The following is a 26,543-nucleotide window of genomic DNA, read 5'->3' as shown; positions in this document are numbered from 1 at the left end:
GAGACGGGGACTGATTGACTTGTGGGGCTGGAAGGCTGGGAGGCTAATCCTCTGCTGCAGGCTGTGAGGAGAGACGCTCCCTTCTTCCTTTTCTTCCCCAGACCCTGTCTGGAGGCTAACACACTTTCCTGTTTTTCTCTCTCTCTGCTCTCTGGGAAGGAAATGAGGGACAGGGTTGTGTTGTGACCGGCAGCAGTTTGAAATGGAGCGAGCTGAGATTCTCCCTGGCACACAGCGTGATGGGCAAAATCTATTTCTGCTCCGCTTTTCATCTGGGGAACAGGCTTTGTAGAGCAGTACAGAAAAACAAAATCACATGCGCTACAATGAAATAGAAGATTCCGGTGATCAGTCAAAGGTTCTTTATTTATTTTAAGAGACGGTTACTGTTGTGGAATATTTATTATGAGAAAAATATGTTTTGTTTTTTTAGAAAAGGCTATCCTCTTTATAATCTCCCCAAACACATATGCCTTCTGTGGATAAAAGGGCCTACTCACATTCCACTAAGAGCTGAGAATTCAGAACTCATAGCAGTCTTACCTGGCTGGCTGCTGCTTCTTTCTTCATTAGAACACCCATTAAGTGTAGGAATGCTTTCCAGTACCAGTAACAGGGAGGGAGGATGCTCTTGGCTGGAAATTCTTAATATTGTTATTATTATTGTGATTCTTTTCTCAGCTACTAAAGCAGCTGATGGATATTATTCATCCTAATCATACAAGTTTTTTACATGGACGATACATTGGAGATAATATAAGACAAGCGCTGGAAACAATAGAACACTATGAAAAATCTGGGAAACCAGGCCTAGTATTCATAGGTGACTTTAAAAAGGCCTTTGATAAAGTACGACTGGAATTTATATATAATTGCATGGACTATTTTAATTTAGGAGAATCTCTTATACAGTGGGTTAAAGTTATGTATATTAACCCCAGGTGTAAAATAGTAAATAATGGCTACTTCTCAGAAAGTATTAAACTGTCAAGAGTAGTAAAACAAGGCTGTATTTTATCAGCATATTTATTTATTATGGCCATCGAAATGTCAGCTATTAAAATCAGATCCAACAATAATATCAAGGGGGTAGAAATCCAGTGCTTAAAAACAAAAGTGGCATTTCTTTAAAATCCACAATTTGGATACCCTCATAGAAGAGCTAGATAACTGTTCTAATCTCTCTGGATTAAAACCGAATGATTATAAGTGAACCATATTATTTGTTGGGTCTCCAAAAAATATAACTTTTACATTATTGTGTAGTTTACCAATAAAATGGTCTGATGGTGTAGTGGACATACTCGGTATTCATATCTTGAAATAAATTATCTCACTACAATACATTTTTATAGAACGTTAGTCAAATTAGATGTTGCTACCATGGAAAGGACAACACCTGTCTATTTGTGGAAAACTCACCCTGATTAACTCTTTAGTCATATTCCAGTTGACCAATTTACGTATGGCCCTGCCTACACCTAACGACTTGTTTTTTTAAATTATATGAGCAAAAAAGATTACACTTTATTTGAAACAGCAATCCAGATTTTATTTTACGGGCCTATTTATATAATGAATATGATAGGAATTATTAAATATTAAAGCATTGGACCTCTCACTAAAGGCTTCTGTCATACAAAAACTATTATTAATTCCAAACTGGTTCTCTAGCAGATTAGTAAGAATGGCTCACCCCGTGTTCAAGAATGTGCTTTTTCCCTTTAGATTATGATTCCCTTCAGATTACAACCTCTCACTTTTGGTTATTTGAAAATGAAAATTAAATGAAATCATGATCTCCAAAATATTGCTATTTTTAAAACAAGCAATAGAAAGCTGATTGCAATTACAGTTTAATCCACCAGAAAAGACACAACAAATAATATAACAAAGATTATGGTTAAACTCAAATATACTAATTGATAAAAAAACAATGTTATTTGGGGAAAAAATGTTTAAAAACTGTATAATCTTTGTAAATGATATCATCACTTGAAACCCTACCTCTTTAAGGAATACCTGGAATAGTATAAAGTAATCATTTTACTCACCCCCCCATTTTTTTTTTTTTTTTAAGAAAGTGTTTGTCCCACTGGCTATCATAAGTTGAATGCACCAATTTGTAAGACGCTCTGGATAAGAGCGTCTGCTAAATGATGTAAATGTAAATGTAAATGTAAAATAAATAGGATTGGTGGAGTTATGTCACACATGCAGTTAACAAAAATATATGGAAATGTCTGCTCTATTCAAAATTACAACCAACTGATTGCAGCATTACCGCAAAAATGGAGGAGGCAAGCTGCACCATACAGGTTGCAAAATAGTTGGGAGGAGTTTTTCGATGTACTGATTCCATGGCACATGGTTTATGACCTGATACACAAAACAACGCCAGATTCAAAATGTAGAGTTTTTCCATTTAAATTATTATACAACATTCTTGCAACCAATAGAATGTTATACAGTGCCTTGCAAAAGTATTCATCCCCCTTGGCGTTTTTCCTATTTTGGTGAAGTGAAATGAAAAAAATAACTTGTTGCAAAACATTCTAAAAAATAAATAGCGGAAAAGTGGTGCGTGCATATGTATTCACCCCCTTTGCTATGAAGGACCTAAATAAGATCTGGTGCAACCAATTACCTTCAGAAGTCATATAATTAGTTAAATAAAGTCCACCTGTGTGCAATCTAAGTGTCGCATGATCTGTCACATTATCTCAGTATATATACACCTGTTCTGAAAGGCCCCAGAGTCTGCAACACCACTAAGCAAGGGGCAACACCAAGCAAGCGGCACCATGAAGACCAAGGAGCTCTCCAAACAGGTCAGGGACAAAGTTGTGGAGAAGTACAGATCAGGGTTGGGTTATAAAAAAATATTGAAACTTTGAACATCCCCCGGAGCACCATTAAATCCATTATTAAAATATGGAAAGAATATGGCACCGCAACAAACCTGCCAAGAGAGGGCCGCCCACCAAAACTCACGGACCAGGCAAGGAGGGCATTAATCAGAGAGGCAACAAAGAGACCAAAGATAACCCTGAAGGAGCTGCAAAACTCCACAGCGGAGATTGGAGTATCTGTCCATAGGACCACTTTAAGCCGTACACTCTACAGAGCTGGGCTTTATGGAAGAGTGGCCAGAAAAAAGCCATTGCTTAAAGAAAAAAATTAGCATACATGTGTGGTGTTCGCCAAAAGGCATGTGGGAGACTCCCCAAACATATGGAAGAAGGTACTCTGGTCAGATGAGACTAAAATTGAGCTTTTTGGCCATCAAGGAAAACGCTATGTCTGGCGCAAACCCAACACCTCTCATCACCCCGAGAACACCATCCTCACAGTGAAGCATGGTGGTGGCAGCATCATGCTGTGGGGATGTTTTTCATCGGCAGGGACTGGGTAACTGGTCAGAATTGAAGGAATGATGGATTCCGCTAAATAGAGGGAAATTCTTGTGGGAAACCTGTTTCAGTCTTCAAGAGATTTGAGACTGGGATGGAGGTTCACCTTCCAGCAGGACAATGACCCTAAGCATACTGCTAAAGCAACACTTGAGTGGTTTAAGGGGAAACATTTAATTGTCTTGGAATGGCCTAGTCAAAGCCCAGACCTCAATCCAATTGAGAATCTGTGGTATGACTTAAAGATTGCTGTACACCAGCGGAACCCATCCAACTTGAAGGAGCTGGAGCAGTTTTGGCTTGAAGAATGGGCAAAAATCCCAGTGGCTAGATGTGCCAAGCTTATAGACACATACCCCAAGGGACTTGCAGCTGTAATTGCTGCAAAAGGTGGCTCTACAAAGTAGAGTTATGCACGCTCAAGTTTTCAGTTTTGTTGTCTTATTTCTTGTATGTTTCAAAATAAAAAATATTTTGCATCTTCAAAGTGGTAGGCATGTTGTGTAAATCAAATGATACAAACCCGCCCAAAAATCAATTTTAATTCCAGGTTGTAAGGCAACAAAATAGGAAAAATGCCAAGGGGGTTGAATACTTTCGCAAGCCACTGTATATATGGGGGATACAACCATCCCAGCTCTGCAGATTTTGCTGCAAAGAGACAGAATCATTAGATCACTTGTTTTGGTACTGCCCATACAGTGCATTCGGAAAGTATTCAGACCCCTTGACTTTTTCCACATTTTGTTACGTTACAGCCTTACTCTGAAATGGATTAAAAAATATATATATACAAAAAAGCAGCTGATGGAGAAATGTTTTATAAAAACAATCACAACAGGGATGAGGTATAGCATCGCCAGAAAATGTCACAATACATCACACTCTCCCAACCTGCCAAGGAAACAGATTCACAGATGCAATGCAAAGAGGAAATAGAGAGTGTTAGAAAAGAGAGGAAGAGAGAGCGAAGGAGAGGGAGAGGAGAGAGGTGGCTGAGGAGGGAGGAAAGAATGAACAAAGGTGTGAAGGAGGAGGGTGTCAAGAGCAATACGGGCATATTTGAGGATGGAGAGGTAGACCCTGAGAAAGAGAGGTGGGAGAGAAGAACGTGGATATGCACAGTAGGTAAAAGGAGAATGAGGACACAGAATGAGAGAGAACTTTGATGAGGGGTTGAGAGGCAATTAAATAATATATTTAGGGAACATAACACGCAGCCAGCAGGCAGAGAATGAGCTGTACGCTTAGAAAAAAAGGTTTCAAAAGGGTTCTTTGACTGTCCCAATAGGAGAACCCTTTTTGGTTTTAGGTAGCTACATAGAACACAAAAGGGTTTTATCTGGAACTAATAAGGGATTTTATTTGGCCCCCAAGTTTTCTGAGCAAGAAATAAATGCAACTTTTTACAAATGTTTTATTGTTGGATATAAAACACTGTAGAAACACCAGCAAATCAGCTCCAAGTGATTTCAATATGGGAAATCTGTTCCAAAGTATTCCCACACATAATAGAGCAATATACAGATGCATTCAGAAAGAATTCACCCCCCTTGACTTTTTCCATATTGTGTTGTGTTACAAGGTGGGATTCAAATGGATTTAATTGTAATTTTTTGTCAACGATCTACACAAAATACTCTTTAACGTTAAAGTGGAAGAAAAATTATGAAAAATGTAACACTAATGCATAAGTATTCAATCCTCTGAGTCAATACATGTTAGAATCACCTTTGGCAGCGATTACAGAGTATTTCTGTGTAAGTCTCTAAGAGCTTTCCACACCTGGATTGTGCAACACTTGCACATTATTCATTTTTTATTCTTAAAGCTCTATCAAGTTGGTTGTTGATCATTGCTACACAGACATTTTCAAATCTTGCCATAGATTTTCAAACCGATTTAAGTCAAAACTGCAAATAGGCCACTCAGGAACACTCAATGTCGTCTCAGTAAGCAACTCCAGTGTATATTTGGCCTTGTGTTTTAGGTTACTGTCCTGCTGAAAGGTGAATTTGTCTCCCAGTGTCTGTTGGAAAGCAGACTGAACCAGGTTTTTCTCTAGGATTTTGCCTGTGCTTATGGTATTATTTTATGTATCATTAAGGCAAATGTAGGGAGAGGTCAAAGGTAAAATATAATAAACATGTTTGATATTTTATAATCCAGATACATGCTTAAAGAAGGAATATAGCCATGTAGTATATGCTGTGTTTCAAATGAATGTATGTGTTCTTTCACAAAAGCTCTCAACAGTATGCATTACATTAGTTATTTTTTAAGAAGGGGCCTAAGCCACGCAGCCAATAGAATGATAGAATGAGAGGCTTCATATAGAAAAAAAAGCATTCATTACCTTTTGGAGTGGACATTGTGTGACAGCTGGACGTTGAAAAAGAAGGGTGGTGTAGAACTAAAATAAGTTAGGAATTTGCCATAAGGGGGTAACTGTATATGCCATGTACGCATGTTTGTGCATTTGTGTGTGTGTATAAAAGGGATGTCTAAGCCAGAGAGAGACAGCCGTTTCATGGAACTGCTCGGCTTTCGTTATTAGATAATGAAAGTATAATTCTTGGATTCACAGGCTCCAGTTTCTTGTGAGATATGTTTGAGTTGACTACTTTCGAGTCATATATATTTCTACGACATGCTCAGCTCTATTTCATTTATTTTTATCCTGAAAGACTCCCTAGTCCTTGCCAATGACAAGCATACCCATAACATGATGCAGCCACCACCACGCTTAAATATATGAAGAGTGGTACAGAGTGATGTATTGGATTTGCCCCAAATATAACTCTTTGTTTTCTGAACATTTCGATGCCAACATTTTTAGAATATGACTTTAGGATGCATGTTTTGTAAAACATTTTTTTCTGTACAGGCTTCCTTCTTTTCACTTTTTTATTTAACTAGGCAAGTCAGTTAAGAACAAATTCTTATTTACAATGATGGCCTACACCGGCCAAACTTGGACGACGCTGGGCCAATTGTGCGCCGCCCTATGGGACTCCCAATCACGGCCGGTTGTGATACAGCCTGGAATCGAACCAGGGGGTCTGTAGTGACGCCTCAAGCACTGAGATGCAGTGCCTTAGACCGCTGCGCCACTCGGGAGCCCTTTGTCATTTAGGTTAGTATTGTGGAGTAACTACAATGTTTTTGACCCACCCTCAGTTTTTTCCTATCACAGCCATTAACTATTTAAAGTTACCATTGGCCTCATGGTGAAATCCCTGAGCAGTTTCCTTCCTCTCCGGCAACTGAGTTATGAAGACGCCTGTATCTTTGTAGTGACTGGGTGTATTGATACACCATCCAAAGTGTAATTAATAACTTCAACATGCTCAAAGGGATATGCAATGTCTGCTTTTTTTTAACCCATCTACTAATAGCTGCCCTTCTTTGCGAGGCATTGGAAAACCTCCCAGGTCTTTGTGGTTGAATCTGTGTTTGAAATTCACTGCTTGACTAAAGGACCTTAGATAATTGTATGTGTGGGGTACAGAGATGAGGTAGTCATTTAAAAATCATGTTAAACAGTATTATTGCACACAGAGTGAGTCCATGAAACTTAGTATGTGACTTGTTAAGCACATTTTTACTCCTGAACTTATTTAGGCTTGCCATAACAAAGGGATTGAATATTTATTGACTCAATACATTTCAGCTATTCATTTTTAATTAATTTGTAAAATGTTCTAAAAACATACTTCCACTTTGACATTATGGGGTATTGTGTGTAGGCCAGTGACACACAATCTCAATTTAATCACATTTTAAATTCAGGCTGTAACCCAACAAAATGTGGAAAAAGCCAATGGGTGTGAATACTTTCTGAAGGCTCTGTATGTGATTGTATACAAATGTAAGCAAGGTTTGAAATGATTATGTTTTAGTCAAATATTATATCTGTTTGGGCTTCTTGCGGTCAATATGCAGTCTACAAATTCTTTGTAATTATGTTCCGCCCCCCTGACCATCTGCTCAAGAAAAAATCGGCCCGCGACTGAATCTAGTAGATGATCCCTGTCACATGAGGACAGCCAAAGAAACCTTCTAGGTTCTAGATAGCACCTTTTTTTCTAAAGGTTTATAGAGTGGTCTTGTTTAGTCTACCCAGAGAAGGCCCTTCATTAACATCACTCACATCTCTCTCTCGCTCTATCTCTCTAGTGGATTATGTGAAAGACTATAGCTTCATGCTCATCTGATTGGCTGATCATTGGTGTAAATGAGTCCAGCCACAGCCAATTTAGCAATGGGAGAGTGTTATTAAGAAGGATGACTTCAGGGAGACAACTGAGGAGGACAGGTGCACTGTCAGTTTGACAAATTACTTTCAAAATAGACTTCTGGTTGTCATTTTTTCTATCAAGCTACTGGAAAAGCTATTGATAAGACTAGAAACAGCAAGTGAGGAATGAAAGAATGCCATTCACTCGACTTTAAAGCAAGCTCAACCATCATGGTGTTATTACAACATGTTAGAATGGCATGATCAACAGTACTTACTGTAAATACAATTTGAGTAATCAATACCTAATTTGTTATATCAGATGGTAGAGCATGACGTTCGCAACGCCAAGATAGTGGGTTCGATTCCCGGGACTACCCATATGCAAAATGTATGCACGAATGACTGTACGTCGCTTTGGATAAAAGTGTCTGTTAAAAATTGCATATTATTATTATTATTATTATTATTATTATTATTATTATTATTATTATTATTATTATACTGTATATTATTATTAGAAGGTTAATCACATCTGGATATCTGACAGTTTAAGGGAGATGTGAATTTCAAAAAACCACCCAATGTCACGACTTCCTCCGAAGCTGCCTCCCCTCCTTGTTCGGGCAGGCTTCGGCGTTCGTCGTCACCGGCCTTCTAGCCACTGCCGCTCCATATCTCATCATTCCATTTGTCTTGTCTTGTCAATTACACACACCTGGTTCATATTCCCCTCATTAGTATGTGTTTAAGTGTTCCCTCTGCCCCCCTTGTCCTTGTGGGTGATTGTTCATTGTGAGGATTAGTGGCTCGGTTGAGCTCAGTATTTTGTATTGCCGGGGTATTTTCCCCGTTTGCATGTTTGTTCCAGTGCGCCTGTTTTGCGCACTGGACTTGTTACGCTGGATGACGGATTAAACTCTGTATACTGTGATTTACCCTCCTGTGCCTGACTCCTTCAAATCATGCATCACACCCAAATATAAAATGTTCAACACACTGAATCTCTGGTGATTTTAACATGGCAGGAAACTGATCTGTCATTAATGTCAGTGGTCTTTCTAACTAGGGGACTTGTTGGAACCTGCTATGGCAAAGACAAACCATTAAACTGAAGCCTGCAGGCCTGCTGGCCAGGCCTCCCTCTAAGAACAAAGCAGCTGATTGGCCTCCCATGTCCGTCTAATTAGAGACAAACTAGGAGGATGAGTCCAGTCACCCCACTCTGCCAACAACCTTGGCAGCTTTCACCACTAACGCTCACGGCCATGCCACTGCTTTGTGCTGTCTCTGATATAGCCTTAAAACCAGAGGAAGGAAATACATGATGAAGTCCTTTTTTCTTCACACAGAGCGACTTATAAGAGAAAGTGACAGCTGGAGTGTTGGAAAAGCCACTGTGCTTGTATTTCTATTGCTATTTATACTTCAATTTAATTAGAAGTGGTTAAAAAGTTCAGTGAAACACCCAGTGACAAACAATACAGCATACATCTTCACCATGGCAAACTAATTTCACCATGGACACTAGACATATTTGTAACAACAACAAACAAGGCAAACGTTCCTCTCTTGCCAATTTAACAGGAGTGTCCTTTAATCACAGACATGGGAACGTCTGAAGGACGACTGCTTTTCTTCTCTAAGGGCTCTCTCTCTGGCGAGGATAAAAACAACTTGTTTGGCCAGAGAGAGGGAGAGAGAGAGTGGGAGGGAGCGAGAGAAGAGGGAGCAAGAGAGAGAGATATAGAGATATAGAGCGGCAAGGTTAATGAGACAGAGAGTCCAGACAGGGGAGAAAACAGAAGGCGAGGCAGCGTCGAACTGTAATCTCCTCCGCTTCCCCGACCATATCCCATTACAACGCCATTATACCGGACCGGACGCTGGCTCCTCTCCCACTACCCACCCCGTCCTCCCTCGTGCGGCCCGCTTCAAAGCTCTGGGTCATAATTGATTGGCTGTGCAGAAACACGTCTGCTACGTAGTTAACCTCCTCACCTGCATCTCTGACTAAAACACAGAGGATGAAAAGCAGCACTCAGTCCACTCAGAGGGGTGAGGTATCCTCCCATCCCTCTCTCTCTCTCTCTCTCTCTTGGATGGAAGCCTGTGCTCTGCAGACCTGGCTGCTGGAAGGACCTCTATGAGACAGCTTGTTTTGTTGATAGTTGTTGAGGGGAAGCTGATGTCTTTTAAACACCTTTATTGGTGCAGCTAGCCAGCCAGCAGGCCAGTCAGAGCTGATCCAGCCCATTCAGAATGCTTCAATCTGTTAAAATCACAGTCAGTCCCAAATCCCAAATTAGCCGGGCATTGATCAATGATACTGTATAGTGATGAGTCATCCGCATACATAGACACTCTGGCTTTACTCAAAGCCAGTGGCATGTCATTAGTAAAGATTGAAAAAAGTAATGGGCCTAGACAGCTGCCCTGGGGAATTCCTGATTCTACCTGGATTATGTTGGAGAGGCTTCCATTAAAGAACACCCTCTGCATTCTGTTAGACAGGTAACTCTGTATCCACAATATAGCAGGTGGAGTAACACATACGTTTTTCCAGCAGCAGACTATGATCGATAATGTCAAAAGCCGCACTGAAGTCTAACAAAACAGCCCCCACATTTTTATCATCAATTTCTCTCAGCCAATCATCAGTCATTTGTGTAAGTGCTGTGCTTGTTGAATGTCCTTCTCTATAAGCATGCTGATAGTTTGTTGTTAATTTGTTTACTGTAAAATGGCATTGTATCTGGTCAAACACAATTTTTTCCAATAGTTTACTAAGGGTTAATAACAGGCTAATTGGTTGGCTATTTGAGCCAGTAAAGGGGGCTTTACTATTCTTAGGTAGCGGAATGACTTTTGCTTTCCTCCAAGCCTGGGGGCACACACATTCTAGTAGGCTTAAATTGAATATATGGCAAATAGGAGTGGCAATATCGTCCGCTATTATCCTCAGCAATGTTCCATCCAAGTTGTCAGACCCCGGTGGCTTGTTGATAGACAACAATAATTGTTCCTCTTCCACACTCACATTTACGGAATTCAAAATCACAACGTTTGTCTTTCATAATTTGGATGTGTAGTGTCAGCAATTGTTGCTGGTATGTCATGCCTAAGTTTGCTAATCTTGCCAATGAAAAATTCATTAAAGTAGTTGGCAATATCAGTTGGTTTAGTGACAAATGAGCCATCTGATTCAATGAATGATGGAGCTGAGTTTGCCTTTTTTCCCAAAATTTAATTTAAGGTGCTCCAAAGCATTTTACTATCATTCTTTATGTTATCTTTGTTTCATAGTGTAGTTTCTTCTTCTTTTTATTCAGTTTAGCCAATCGGTTGTGCAGCCAGACTTATTTACCATTCCTTTTGCCTCATCCCTCTCGACCATACCATTTTTCAATTCCTCATCAATCCACAGGGATTTAACCGTTTTTACAGTCATTTTCTTAATGGGTGCATGCTTATTAGTAACTAGTAAGACATTTCATAAATATGTCAAGTGCAGTGACTGTTTGCTCCTCATTACATACCACGGACCAACATATATTCTTTACATCAACAACATAGGAATCACTACAAAACGTATTGTATGACCTCTTATACACAATATTAGGCCCAGACTTTGGAACTTTGGTTTTCCTAGATATGGCTACTATATTGTGATTACTACAGACAATGGATTTGGATACTGCTTTCAAACAAATCTCTGCAGCATTAGTAAAGATATGATCAATACATGTTGATAATTTAATACCTGTACTGTTTGTAACTACCCTGGTAGGTTGACTGATAACCTGAACCAGGTTGCAGGCACTGGTTACAGTTTGAAGCTTTCTCTTAAGTGGGCAGCCTGATGAAAGCCAGTCAATAATTAAATCACCCAGAAAGTATACCTCTCTATTGATATCACATACATTATCAAGCATTTCACATATTTTATCCAGATAGTGACTGTTAGCACTTGGTGGTAGCTTCCCACCAGAATGGGCTTTAGGTGAGGCAGATGAACCTGTAGCCATATTACTTCAACACTATTTAACATGAGATCCTCTCTAATCTTCACAGGAATGTGGTTCTGAATATAAACAGCAACACCTCCATCATTGGCATTTCTATCTTTTCTGTAAATGTTATAACCTTGTATTGCTACCACTGTATCATCAAAGGTATTACAGTTGAAGTCGGAAGTTTACATACACTTAGGTTGGAGTCATTAAAACTCATTTTTCAACCACTCCACACATTTCTTGTTAACAAACTATAGTTTTGACAAGTCGGTTAGGACATCTACTTTGTGTATGACACAAGTAATTTTTCCAACAATTGTTTACAGACAGATTATTTCACTTAAAATTCACTGTATCACAATTCCAGTGGGTCAGAAGTTTACATACACTAAGTTGACTGTGCCTTTAAACAGCTTGGAAAATTCCAGAAAATGATGTCATGGCTTTAGAAGTTTCTGATAGGCTAATTGACATAATTTGCGTCAATTGGAGGTGTACCTGTGGATGTATTCCAAGGCCTACCTTCAAACTCAGTGCCTCTTTGCTTGACATCATGGGAAAATCAAAACAAATCAGCCAAGACCTCAGAAAAAAATGGTAGACATCCACAAGTCTGGTTCATCCTTGGAAGCAATTTCAAATGCCTGAAGGTACCACGTTCATCTGTACAAACAATAGTACGCAAGTATAAACACCATGGGACTACGCAGCCGTCATACCGCTCAGGAAGGAGACGCATTCTGTCTCCTAGAGATGAGCGTACTTTGGTGCGAAAAATGCAAATCAATCCCAGAACAACAGCGAAGGACCTTGTGAAGATGCTGGAGGAAACATAGTTATGTTTGGAGGAAAAAGGGATTGGCTTGCAAGCCGAAGAACACCATCCAAACCGTGAAGCACGGGGGTGGCAGCATCATGCTGTGGGGGTGCTTTGCTGCAGGAGGGTCTGGTGCACTTCACAAAATAGATGGCACCATGAGGAAGGAAAATCATGTGGATATATTGAAGCAACATCTCAAGACATCAGTCAGGAATTTAAAGCTTGGTCGCAAATGGGTCTTCCAAATGGACAATGACCCCAAGCATACTTCCAAAGTTGTGGCAAAATGGCTTAAGGACAACAAAGTCAAGCTATTGGAGTGGCCATCACAAAGCCCTGACCTCAATCCTATAGAAAATGTGTGGGCAGAACTGAAAAAGTGTGTGCGAGCAAGGAGGCCTACAAACCTGACTGAGTTACACCAGCTCCGTCAGGAGGAATGGGCCAAAATTCACCCAACTTATTGTGGGAAGCTTGTGGAAGGCTACCTGAAACGTTTGACCCAAGTTAAACAATTTAAAGGCAATGCTACCAAATACTAATTGAGTGTATGTAAACTTCTGACCCACTGGGAATGTGAAATAAAAGCTGAAATAAATCATTCTCTCTACTATTATTCTGACATTTCACATTCTTAAAATAAAGTGGTGATCCTAACTGACCTAAGACAGGGAATTTTTACTAGGATTAAATGTCAGGAATTGTGAAAAACTGAGTTTAAATATATTTGGCTAAGGTGTATGTAAGTTTCCAACTTTAACTGTATCTAAGTGAGTTCCAGAGATAGTCAGAATATGAATGTCAACTGTTAATAGCAAATTATTGATTTCATGAACCTTGTTTCTTAAACTACACATGTTAACGTGGGCAATTTTGAGCACTTTTCTTCTGGGATTTTTACTTGTTTTTATTGCTTTACTGGGTAGCTTAGCAACAGTAGATGTGATTATGTTCTTTATGTTAGTGCAGGGTGAGTTGCACACAGTGGACTTCCTCCTCGGGCACACCGGCTCAGTGCTAACAGTATAAATCTGGTTCTTAGGCACATGATTACTGCATACAATAGCTGTAGGATCAGCAGAGGCATTCAGGGCAGTTAGAGGGACATAAATTAGGTTCCTTATATTGTGTCCACCGACGCCCCTGGTGTAATGTACATTTGCTGAAGCGTTTTGACAACTCTGCGTCACAATGGTAGGGATTAGCTAAACTGGGCTTGGGTCATTGTTAAGTCATTGTCTCAATGCAGCCTTATAATGCTGTGAAAGGATCCAGGAACCCAAATTATTTGGGTGGATCCCATCCTCCTTATAAACGACCTTCCAAACGACCTTCCAAAAGGTATCGAAATTGTTAACAAAAGTTACACCCATTGACCTGCAATAATCACGTAGCCAGTTGTGAAGAGCAAGAATCCTGCTAAAGCGTTCAATGCCACGATTCAGAGAGGGGACGGGGCCAGATATTATGGGCTTTTTATTAGTGTCTAGCTCTTTAAAATCCAGTTTCAACTGTCATTAAAACCCACATGGACTACGATAGAATCGATTTCCATGTCCTGGTGTAGTACATTCGGGAGCAGCTTAGTAATGTAATTTACTCGAGCTCCGGGATAGGACATTGTTTTTGCACCAGGAATGGTCACATTTCTTACCATGCCCAATGATGCAGGAGAAGCAGAGCAGCAGTTATCTGAGGTACTGACAGGAGAGAGGCATACCGTTAATGAAGGGAAAGAGCGCTGATTTTCTCACTAAGTGAAGCAAGGATGGAGTTGTTGTTCTTTAAGTTGAAGAGTACAGAGTACTGCAGACAGTACAGGTGTTTGATTGACAGGTCCTCAGCTCATCCGGGGTTATGAGACTACAGTCTGGCCTGTGGCGATGAGCTGCCATTGAAGCTGAATAATGTTGAATCAGACCTCTATGGAGCTGTGCACCAGAGCTGAGAGACAAAACACACAGACACCATGCTTGCTGCTCCTTCTTAGCTTTTCAATTACACTAGAATGGAAGCCAGTTTGCTCCGATGAATACCGCGGCATCACCCTGCTTAAATGTGTGTGGATAATATCCCTGGGTGGGCGCGCAGTACAGCGCGGCGGCATTCTGAGCGGGCTCTCCCTCTACATAGCATCTGTATGGAGGTCGCGTATGTCACTGTAAACAAACCTCGCTCCGCTCCTTCATGCATACATAAAGAGCCGCTGATATGAGGGACGGTGGCGGGTGGTGGGGGGCTTTGATAATGTATTCATCACTCTAACTGACAAGTGCAGCCCACCAGGAGGGTGTTTCACATTTAAATAAAGAGCAGAGAAAACAGCCATTCAACAACGTGTAGGACAGCCGTTGGCTGCACAGTAAACAGCAACACAACGCTGACACCGCACATCACCTAAGACCTTGACTAGAGCATTCACATAAACATGTGCATGTTGGTTTTTCTTGTAGCTTGACTATCTCACATAGTGGTAGGGGGTTTTGGGAGTGAGACCCTTTTTGGATAAGCATAAAGGATTCAGACCCAAACCTTGGAAATTTGCAACACAAACGCATTAAACTTTTACTGCAGTGGGCTAAATCAGGGTCACACAGAGTGTTCTTGGTAGTCTTAAACAAATCTACTGAAAAACAAAAGTATACACCTTACTCACACACATGGTTATGTGCTTAAAAAAATAAGAGACCTGTACCATGTCAGAAATAGAGTTGAAATGCATTAAATGTTGAGTTTGCATCCCAAACTTGCACTTTATATACACTACCAGTCAAAAGTTTGGACACACCTACTAATTCAAGGATTTTTGTTTATTTTTACTTGAGTTTGCATCCCAAACTTGCACTTTATATACACTACCAGTCAAAAGTTTGGACACACCTACTAATTCAAGGATTTTTGTTTATTTTTACTTGAGTTTGCATCCCAAACTTGCACTTTATATACACTACCAGTCAAAAGTTTGGACACGCCTACTCATTCAAGGGTTTTCTTTTACTATTTTTTACATTGTAGAATAATAGTGAAGACATCAAAACTACGAAATAACACATATGGAATCATGTAATAACAAAAAAAGTGTTAAACAAATCAAAATATATTTTACATTTGAGATTCTTCAAATAGCCACCCTTTGCCTTGATTACAGCTTTGCACACTCTTGGCATTCTCTCAACAAGCTTCATGAGGTAGTCACCTGAAATTCATATCAATTAACAGTTGTTCTTAAAAGTTAATTTGTGGAATTTCTTTCCTTCTTAATGCGTTTGAGCCAATCAGTTGTGTTGTGACAAGGTAGGGGGGTTATACAGAAGATAGCCCTATTTGGTAAAAGACCAAGTCCATATTATGGCAAGAACAGCTCAAATAAGCAAAGAGAAACAACAGTCCATAATTATTTTAAAGAACATTGAGAACATTGAAAGTTTCAAGTGCAGTCGCAAAAACCATCAAGCGCAATGATGAAACTGGCTCTCATGAGGACCGCCACAGGAATGGAAGACCCAGAGTTACCTCTGCTGCAGAGGATAAGTTCATTAGAGTTACCAGCCTCAGAAATTGCAGCCCAAGTTCAAGCAACAGACACATCTCAACATCAACTGTGCAGAGTGGACTGTGTGAATCCGGCCTTCATGGTGAAATTGCTGCAAAGAAACCACTACTAAAGGACACCAATAAGAAGATGAGACTTGCTTGGGCCAAGAAACACGAGCAATGGACATTAGACTGGTGGAAATGTGTCCTTTGGTCTAGAGTCCAAATTGGAGATTTTTGGTTCCAACCGCCGTGGCTTTGTGAGGCGCGGTGTGGGTGAACGGATGATCTCCACATGTGTATTTCCCACCATAAAGCATGGAGGAGGAGGTGTTATAGTGTGGGGGTGCTTTTCTGGTGACACAGTCTGTGATTTATTTAGAATTCAAGGCACACTTAACCAGCATGGCTACCACAGCATTCTGCAGCGATACCCCGATCCCATCTGGTTTGGGCTTAGTGGGACTATCATTTGTTTTTCAACAGGACAATGACCCAACACACCTCCAGGCTGTGTACGGGCTATTTTACCAAGAAGGAGAGTGATGGAGTGCTGCATTAGATGACCTGGCCTCCACAATCCCCCGACCTCAACCCAATTGAGATGGTTTGGGATGAGTCGGACCGCAGAGTGAAGGAAAAGCAGCCAACAAGTGCTCAGCCTATGTGGGAACTCCTTCAAGACTGTTGGAAAAGCATTCCAGGTGAAGCTGGTTGAGAGAATGCAAGGAGTGTGCGAAGCTGTCATCAAGGCAAAGGGTGGCTATTTGAAGAATCTCAAATATAAAATATATTTTGATTTGTTTAACACTTTTTTGGTTACTACATGATTCCATATGTGTTATGTCATAGTTTTGATGTCTTTACTATTATTCAACAATGTAGAAAATAGTAAAAATAAAGAAAAACCCTGGAATGAGTAGGTGTGTCCAAACTTTTGACTGGTACTGTACATCACAGAAGACTGAAATATAACAAAACCGTTTGACATAGAAACACTGGATTTTGGGCGTAAAAAAAATAATATATATATATTAATGATGAAATTATTTAAAATATTAACAATATTCCACCCATGAGGTCACTAGAGGGCGATTTTGTCATTTGACTGCAGGAAAGGGCTACGAGTTGCAAAAGCATATAAAGTACACACAAGGGTAGAGAAAGTCTCAAGGAGGACTGAAAGAGTCCTCAGTAGGGAATCAGAGAGCAGGAGAAAATCTGTGTGAGTTTCAATTTACAGCCTACTGATGAGGGAGTCCAAAATAAACACCCAGGAAACCCCTTCTCCTAGAGTTAAAACAGTATCTCTCCTTTACCTTCATCTTTCTGATAGCTCCACTGTGCAAGGATAAATGTTTTACAGAGTATCTGGAACACAGGGGCGAGGTAATCCAGGCGAATCTGCAACTTCACACACCAACGAGTGCAACATGGATCCATTTATTTCTCCTTCTTGTAGAACAATGGCTCGGCCACGCAGACTGAGCACAGTGCTCACCTCACTGCTCTCTGACTGGCTGCAGGGCAAATGGAGGACACCCAGGTGAGGTGACCCCTGACCTTTAGAACCAGGAAGTGTATGAGGATTCTTTTTATTTTTATCCTGTAGCTCAGTTGGTAGAGCATGGCACTTGCAACTGCAGGGTTGTGGGTTCGATTCCCACGGGGGGCCAGTATGAAAAATGTATGCACTCACTAACTGTAAGTCGCTCTGGATAAGAGCATCTGCTAAATGACTAAAATGTAAGTCTCTAAGAGCTTTCCACACCTGGATTGTGCAATATTTGCCCAAGATTATTTTCAAAATAATAGACAACCATTTTCAGGTCTTGCCATAGATTTTCAAGTAGATTTAAGTCAAAACCGTAACTCAGCCACTCAGGAATATTCACTGTCTTCTTGGTAAGCAACTTCAGCGTAGATTTGGCCTTGTGTTTTAGGTTATTGTTACTGAAAGGTGAATTCATCTCCCAGTGTCTGGTGGAAAGCAAACTGAATCAGATTTTCCTCTAGAATTTTGCCTGTGCTTAGCTCCATTATGTTTATTTTTTATCCTGAAAAACTCCCCAGTCCTTAACAATTACAAGCATACCCATAACATGATGCAGCCACCACTATGCTTCAAAATATGGAGAGTGGTACTCAGTGATGTGTTGTATTGGATTTGCCCCCAACATAACACTTTGTATTCAGGACAAAAATGTAATTGCTTTCGCACATTTTTTGCAGTATTATTTTAGTTGCAAACAGGATGCATGTTTTGGAATATTTTTACTCTGTACAGGCTTCATTCTTTTCACTCTGATCTAGGTTCTAGATCGCACCTTTTTTTCTAAGAGTGTATGATGATCATACCAGATGCATCGTTATTTATGAGCCAACTTTTTAAAAGTGTTTCCCAAACAAGCACGTAGAGAGAATTTTTGCTAAGTGAGTCGTTAGACCATGTGTTGATACTGATAGGATCGAAAGAAAAGCAGTGCTGCTCTTGGATAAGCTTTCCCTATTAAAATCTTACCTTAAAAGATATATACAGTTGAAGTCGGAAGTTAACATAAACCTTAGCCAAATACATTTAAACTCAGTTTTTCACAATTCCTGACATTTAACCCTAGTAAAAATTCCCTGTCTTAGGTCAGTTAGGATCACCACTTTATTTTAAGAATGTGAAATGTCAGAATAATAGTAGAGAGAATGATTTATTTCAGCTTTTATTTCACATTCCCAGTGGGTCAGACGTTTACATACACTCAATTAGTATTTGGTAGCATTGCCTTTAAATTGTTTAACTTGGGTCAAACGTTTAAGGTAGCCTTCCACAAGCTTCCCACAATAAGTTGGGTGAATTTTGGCCCATTCCTCCTGACAGAGCTGGTGTAATTGAGTCAGGTTTGTAGGCCTCCTAGCTCGCACACGCTTTTTCAGTTCTGCCCACAAATTCTCTATAGGATTAAGGTCAGGGCTTTGTGATGGCCACTCCAATAGCTTGACTTTTTTGTTCTTAAGCCATTTTGCCACAACTTTGGAAGTATGCTTGGGGTCATTGTCCATTTGGAAGACCCATTTGCGACCAAGCTTTAACTTCCTGACTGATGTCTTGAGATGTTGCTTCAATATATCCACATCATTTTCCTTCCTCATGATGCCATCTATTTTGTGAAGTGCACCAGACCCTCCTGCAGCAAAGCACCCCCACAGCATGATGCTGCCACCTCCGTGCTTCACGGTTGGGATGGTGTTCTTCGGCTTGCAAGCGTCCCCCTTTTTCCTCCAAACATAACGATGGTCATTATGGCCAAACAGTTATATTTTTGGTTCATCAGACCAGAGGACATTTCTCCAAAAAGTATGATCTTTGTCCCCATGTGCAGTTGCAAACCGTAGTCTGGCTTTTTTATGGCGGTTTTGGAGCAGTTGCTTCTTCCTTGCTCCAGGTTATGTCGATATAGTACTCGTTTTACTGTGGATATAGACAATTTTGTACCTGTTTCCTCCAGCATCTTCACAAGGTCCTTTGCTGTTGTTCTGGGATTGATTTGCACTTTTCGCACAAAGCACGTTAATCTCTAGGAGACAGAAAGCGTCTCCTTCCTGAGCGGTATGACGGCTGCGTTATCCCATGGTGTTTATACTTGCGTACTATTGTTTGTACAGATGAACGTGGTACCTTCAGGCGTTTGGAAATTGCTCCCAAGAATGAACCAGACTTGTGGAGGTCTACAATTTGTTTTCTGAGGTCTTGGCTGATTTATTTTGATTTTCCCATGATGTCAAGCAAAGAGGCACTGAGTTTGAAGGTAGGCCTTGAAATACATCCACAGGTACACCTCCAATTGACTCAAACGATGTCAATTAGCCCATCAGAAGCTTCTAAAGCCATGACATCATTTTCTGGAATTTTCCAAGCTGTTTAAAGGCACAGTCAGTATGTAAACTTCTGACCCACTGGAATTGTGATACAGTGAATTATAAGTGAAATAATCTGTCTGTAAACAATTGTTGGAAAGATTACTTGTGTCATGCACAAAGTATATGTCCTAACCGACTTACCAAAACAATAGTTTGTTAACAAGACATTTGTGGAGTGGTTGAAAAACAAGTTTTAATGACTCCAACCTAAGTGTATGTAAACTTCCGACTTCAACTGTAGGCTACAAAGGGGCTATAGGCTGCTTCAAAAATATTAAAATCAATTTCATGTTTAATCAATTGAGTAATATTTTGCAACTAGGCTACTGCCTTTAATTTATGCATGTATTTCATGATGTGTGACATAATGTGTGCAATGATTTGCCCAATCTGTGACTTAGTGCAATATTACTGCGTAAGTATAATTAATTTGCAGCCATAGGTGGTAATTTAATGTATCTCAAGGAGATGATCCGTAATCAGTATTGTGGAATAATTCTAATGTGAAAAAGTTTGCTGTTGGCTGAAAAGTTAAGAACTACTGAAGTATAAAGGAGGAAGCAGAGCGAGGAAATCAATGAGGAGAGTATACGCTGCCCCTGGACCACATCACAATGACTTCCTTTACCCTCTCACTCTGACCCCCAACCTTTATTCATATAATTATATACAGCAAGACATTGTTTTTATCTATCTCTCTTCTCCTTCCCACTCTCTACCAAATCACTTTCTCTTCACTTTTCTTTGTATATATTTTCTACCCTCGCTCTCGTTCTCTCACTTTCTCTCCCTTCCCTTCTATCCATCCCCCTCAACCCCTCTCCCTCCCTCTCTCTCCCTCTCTCTCTCAGCCAGAGCACTCTGCTGGTCAGTTGGAGGCCTGGAACATTCCTTCGAGTGTTCCAGATAAAGATGTGTGTTAGATCGATACCCTGTTAGTAGCCGGTGTAGGTGTGTTGTCATGCAATCATCTAACAGATCATTGTAGACGAGCTTCAGACTGTCTATGACAGAGCACTTTCCAAAGGCCAGGCGTGCGCACGCACACACACACACACACACACACACACACACACACACACACACACACACACACACACACACACACACACACACACACACACACACACAAAGACACACAGGTGAACAAACAAGAAAACACACACACACACAACATGGCATGCAGTGCACGGAGCCTGGGTTAGCTGTGGAGACATGGGCCATTACACCAGCACAGCCCCAGAGGGCATGTTCTTAGACATACAACACATGGCTCAAATGGCCGTCATAAACTATGATTTACTCGCAGGTTACTGCAGCAGCTAGACTGCTCGGTGCATGAACATCATAACGGCCAATCATTTTACAGAAAAATGAGTAAAAAATCATGATATATTGTTGTCATAACTGTCAAATCATGATGTCTGAACTAGGCTATTGTGAGCACTAGTCCAGATAGTACAGCTGGAATCAGATAATTAAACCCCTTTATTGACATTCCCCATATTAATGAGTCAATCACTGCTGGCACAAAATGTAAACTCGTAATTCATGCTGGCAACGACTAGCTACACCACACCACACCATCTTCCAGATAACCAGAGTACCTTCTTTTATATGTTTGCGGAGTCTCCCACATGCCTTTTGGCGAACTTTTTGCTTATTTTTTTCTTTAAGCAGTGGCTTTTTTCTGGCCACTCTTCTGTAAAGCCCAGCTCTGTTGAGTGTACAGTTTAAAGTGGTCCTATGGACAGATACTCCAATCTCCGCTGTGGAGCTTTGCAGCTCCTTCAGGGTTATCTTTGGTCTATTTGTTGCCTCTCTGATTAATGCCCTCCTTGCCTGGTCCGTGAGTTTTGGTGGGCGGCCCTCTCTTGAAAGGTTTGTTGTGGTGCCATATTCTTAAAAAAATGTAATAATGGATTTAATGGTGCTCCGTGGAATGTTCAACGTGTCTGATATTTTCTTTATAATCCAACCCTGATCTGTACTTCTCCACAACTTTGTCCCTGACCTGTTTGGAGAGCTCCTTGATCTTCATGGTGCCGCTTGCTTGGTGGTGCCCCTTGCTTAGTGGTGTTGCAGACTCTGGGGCCTTTCAGAACAGGTGTATATATACTGAGATCATATGACACTTAGATTGCACACAGGTGGACTTATGTGACTTCTGAGGGTAATTGGTTGCACCAGATCTTATTTAGGGGCTTCATAGCAAAGTGGGTGAATACATATGCACCCACCAATTTTCCGTTATTTTTTTTTTTTTTCATTTTTTGAAACACGTTATTTTTTTCATTTCACTTCACCAATTTGGACTATTTTGTGTATGTCCATGACATGAAATCCAAATAAAAATCAATTTAAATTACAGGTTGTAATGCAACAAAATAGGAAAAACACCAAGGGGGATGAATACTTTTGAAAGGCACAGTATACAGTGTTGTAATGATGTGCAAATGGTTAAAGTACAAAAAGGATAATAAATAAACATAAATATAGGTTGTATTCACAATGGTGTTTGTTCTTCACTTGTTGTAACAGGTCACAAATCTTGCTGCTGTGATTGCACACTGTGGTATTTCACCCAATAGATATGGGAGTTTATCCAAATTGGATTTGTTTTCGAATTCTAAAGTGGGTCCGTGTAATCTGAGGGAAGTATGTGTCTCTAATATGGTCATACATTTGGCAGGAAGTTAGGAAGTGCAGCTCAGTTTCCACCTCACTTTGTGGGCAGTGTGCACATAGCCTGTCTTCTCTTGAGAGCCAGTTCTGCCTATGGCTGCCTTTCTCAATAGCAAGGATATGCTCACTGAGTCTGAACATAGTCAAAGATTTCCTTAATTTTGGGTCAGTGACAGGGGTCAGGTATTCTGCCACTGTGCACTCTCTGTTTAGGGCCAAATAGCATTCTAGTTTGCTCTGTTTTTTTATAAATTCTTTCCAATGTGTCAAGTAACGATCTTTTTGTTTTCTCATGATTTGGTTGGGTCTAATTGTGTTGCTATCCTTGGGCTCTGTGGGGTTTGTTTGTTTTTGTGAACAGAGCCCCATGACCAGCTTGCTTACGGGACTCTTCTCCAGGTTCATCTCTATGTAGGTGATGGCTTTGTTATGGAAGGTTTGGGAAACACTTCCTTTTAGGTGGTTGTAGAATTTAACGGGTCTTTTCTGGATTTTGATAATTAGCGAGTATCGGTATTAATTCTGCTCTGCATGCATTATTTTGTGTTTTACGTTGTACACTGAAGATATTTTTGCAGAATTCTGCATGCAGAGTCTCTCTCTCTCAAGGCTCAAGTGCTGTGGGTCTGAGTGTGCCTCTCAAAGCCACAGTCAGTGACAGAGAGTTCCAGGTAGAACCCTTTTGGTTCCAAGTAGAACCATTTTGGTTTCCATGTAGAACCCTTTCCAAAGTTTTTTTTTAAGGGTCTACCTGGATGTCAAAACTCCAAGAGCCTGTGTAAAACCATGGCTATACACCACTTTGAGGAAATAGGCGAGGATCTAATAATGCTTATCTCCAACTTTACAGCAATAATGCCATAACAATTGTCATCCGTTCTACAGCAATCCTTATAATAATAAAAAAAAAAAAATTGTGTTGACGTACTAATTCAAATCTGTGACTTTGAAGTTGTAAGGGTATTATTTGAGGATTAGACATGACATTTCATGCAATATTCCTTATACCACATTCTCTCCAGATGCAGAATAGATTATCATCACACCTTTTTATGAGGATTCGACATCCCTATTAAAAGAGACTTACTGAATCTTACCATTGTCTGTGGCCATGAAGATGGCAGTGTATTTGTTGTTGTGAACGTAAGGCGACTCTCTGTCCAGATTGGCAGAGGTGTTGACCGTACCTCGAACCGGGTTCACACTGAGCCAGTTAGCCGGGTCTCTCAGAACTGCAAACCTGAACAAGGAACAGATGACAGCTGATCAGAATATAGTCAGGGCAATAACATGGTATGAGACAAATACAACATGATTAGATATGGAGATACTGTAGCTACATATGTAGGACATTAATTTGAGCCAGTTTGCTACAGCAGGAAAATAATCCTGCAGCAACAGGAAATGTGAATTATTATGTGGATTTTAAAATGGAATCTACAAACTTTAGAAGCCGTTTTAAACCTCGTATACACTACAAGTTTATATTTCCTGCTGTGCAGGAAAACTCTCAGCAACAAATTAAGTTCCTACATCTGTATAGGACATCAGCTTGTAAGAGCTTTTTCAGTAAAGACATTTTATCACTGTTTCTAAGGAAAGATATTGAGATACTGAAAGGACAATATCTATCAAAGACACAAAACTGTTGAATTGCAGCATGATGAGACAATATATTTGAAGTGCAACGTGGGGTGTGTGAAGGTGAGGCTGAGGTTTAGTGGACGGTCTGTGTATGTCGGTGGACGCTCTGACAGTGGTTGGAGTGTGAAGATAATGATGGATGAACTCAGGTAACTCCTCAGAGAATAATGTATTTGTGTGGAAAGCAGATGGAGTCTGAGGCTGAGTCATGACCCTGATAATGTGATCCTGAGAGCCAGGTGATGGGAGGTGCCTTGTGATTGGATGGGGAATGGTGCCGTGCCTCTGACCTAGTGGCTCAATCCCGTGTGGCTCTGTTGGTAGAGCATGGCGCTTGCAACGCCAGGGTTGTGGGTTCGATTCCCACAGGGGACAAGAATGAAAAATGTATGCACTCACTACTGTTAGTTGCTCTAGATAAAAGCATCTGCTAAATACACACACACACACACCCCCACTCCTAACCTCTTTAAGTTTACCAATAAACACTCCACATGCACCTTCGTATTTTTACACTCTCAGACACGCACACACAAGGACACACACCTACTCACGCACACACACACACACACACTTCCTGGTTATTAGCCATTCATCACTACCAGGCACCACACAACAACACACAAGCTCATCGCTTTAGAAAGAGGAACACACAAGATGATTATCCTGCTGTTGTGGGTACACAGATAGTCACTTGAACCATTACAACATGGTTTGTATATAGTCTGCTTGGTTATTTGTTGATATAATCTATTCAGATGCAGCTTAAATGATAAAGCTTATAAAAGGTTTTCCACCACCGGTTCTCCGCAACATCGCTATGTTTGACTCTCTGCAACTGTTTCTCTCACACACGCGCATATGCATACGTACGCATACACACTGGACTTCCTGACAGGCCACCCCCAGGTGGTGAGGGTATGCAACAACACCTTCGCAACGCTGACCCTCAACACGGGGGCCCCTTAGGGTGCGTGGTTAGTCCCCTCCTGTACTCCCTATTCACCCACGACTGCGTGGCCGCGCAAGTTTGCGGACGACTCAATGGTGGTAAGCCTGATCACCGAAGACGATGAGCCTAACCGGAGGAGGGCAGTGCCCTGGCAGTGCTGTGCCAGGACAACAACCTCTCCCTCAACGTCAGCTGTAGTGGAGCGGGTCTAGAGCTTCAAGTTCCTCTGTGTCTGCATTACTAAGCACACACACCAACACAGTCGTGAAGAAGGCACGACAACGCTTCTTCCCCCTCAGAACGCTGACAAGATTTGGCATGAGCCCTCAGATCTTATTATCTATCCTGTTGCCTAGTAACTTTAACCCTACCTATATGTACTGTACATATCATCTCAATTACCTCGTACCCCTGCACATCGACTCGGTACTGGTACCCCGTATATACTGTATAGCCAGGTTATCATTAATCATTGTATATTTATTCTTTGTGTTATTTTTACTTTTCTATGATTTTTCCATTTTTCTCTGCAGTTTTAGGAAGGACCCGTAAGCATCTTCCTGTTAGTCTACACCTGTTGTTTACGAAGCGTGTGACAAATAAAATGTGATTTGAAACGCACACACAAACACACACACAGGAGAGGTGCAGTAAATCCCTCCAGATGGCCCGTCCAGAGGCTGTGAGTGGGAGTGTGTGTGCAGTGAGGAGGACTGAGGTGTGTTGGTTCGAGTGGAGAAGGTAGTGGTGCCGCTGGGTAATTAGAGCAAAATGTTTGCTCTCTCCTCGCTTTCACTCTACAGTAGCATGTCATGAGTGTGGCATTAAGAGCAGCCCTGGGAGGCCAGGACATGGTATTGGATCAACCCAGCTCCATGGTAACCCTAAATGAGGCAGCACAATGAGTACATACACAAAGACCCTCCATTAGCCTTCTCTTAAGGTCATTAAAAACCATTATGCAAATAAAGTAAATATCTTTCCCATACAGGTTACATATTTATCAGCAATATAACAAAATTGCCCACAAATAATCACTTGCTTCCGCATGTAAAATTGTCCTTTTTATCTCTGCTCTCTCTCGCTTACCACAAACACACACACGTGCACGCACACGCGCTCTAACACACACACACACACGTGCATGCATACGAGCTCAATCACAGATACACACAAAAAGACAAAAGCTCGGACCCAAAAATTGCCTGTACTGTCAAAAATGTACTTTACTTTCGTAAAATGTCTAATAGCATGGTGATTTGCCCATATTTCTGCTTGATTGGCAGAATTTATCTCCTGCGCTACAGCGCATTCGGAAAGTATTCAT

The 26,543-nt window shown here is 40.8% G+C and overlaps 1 protein-coding gene across 1 annotated transcript in view; it reads right to left on the bottom strand.

Annotated features, from left to right (window-relative positions):
• LOC121576676 (cadherin-13-like) overlaps window positions 1–26,543 on the bottom strand; it is a 670,880-nt gene that overhangs the window by 25,460 nt on the left and 618,877 nt on the right. The window contains exon 12 of the mRNA XM_041890029.2: window positions 23,718–23,860. Within this exon, the coding sequence (XP_041745963.1) occupies window positions 23,718–23,860 (143 nt within the window). The remainder of the gene's footprint in view (window positions 1–23,717; window positions 23,861–26,543) is intronic.

This window comes from Coregonus clupeaformis, chromosome 29, assembly GCF_020615455.1.
Source record: "Coregonus clupeaformis isolate EN_2021a chromosome 29, ASM2061545v1, whole genome shotgun sequence".
NCBI classification, from domain to species: Eukaryota; Metazoa; Chordata; class Actinopteri; order Salmoniformes; family Salmonidae; genus Coregonus; species Coregonus clupeaformis.
Note: the sequence above shows the minus strand (reverse complement) of the source record. Positions and strands in the feature narration are given on the sequence as shown.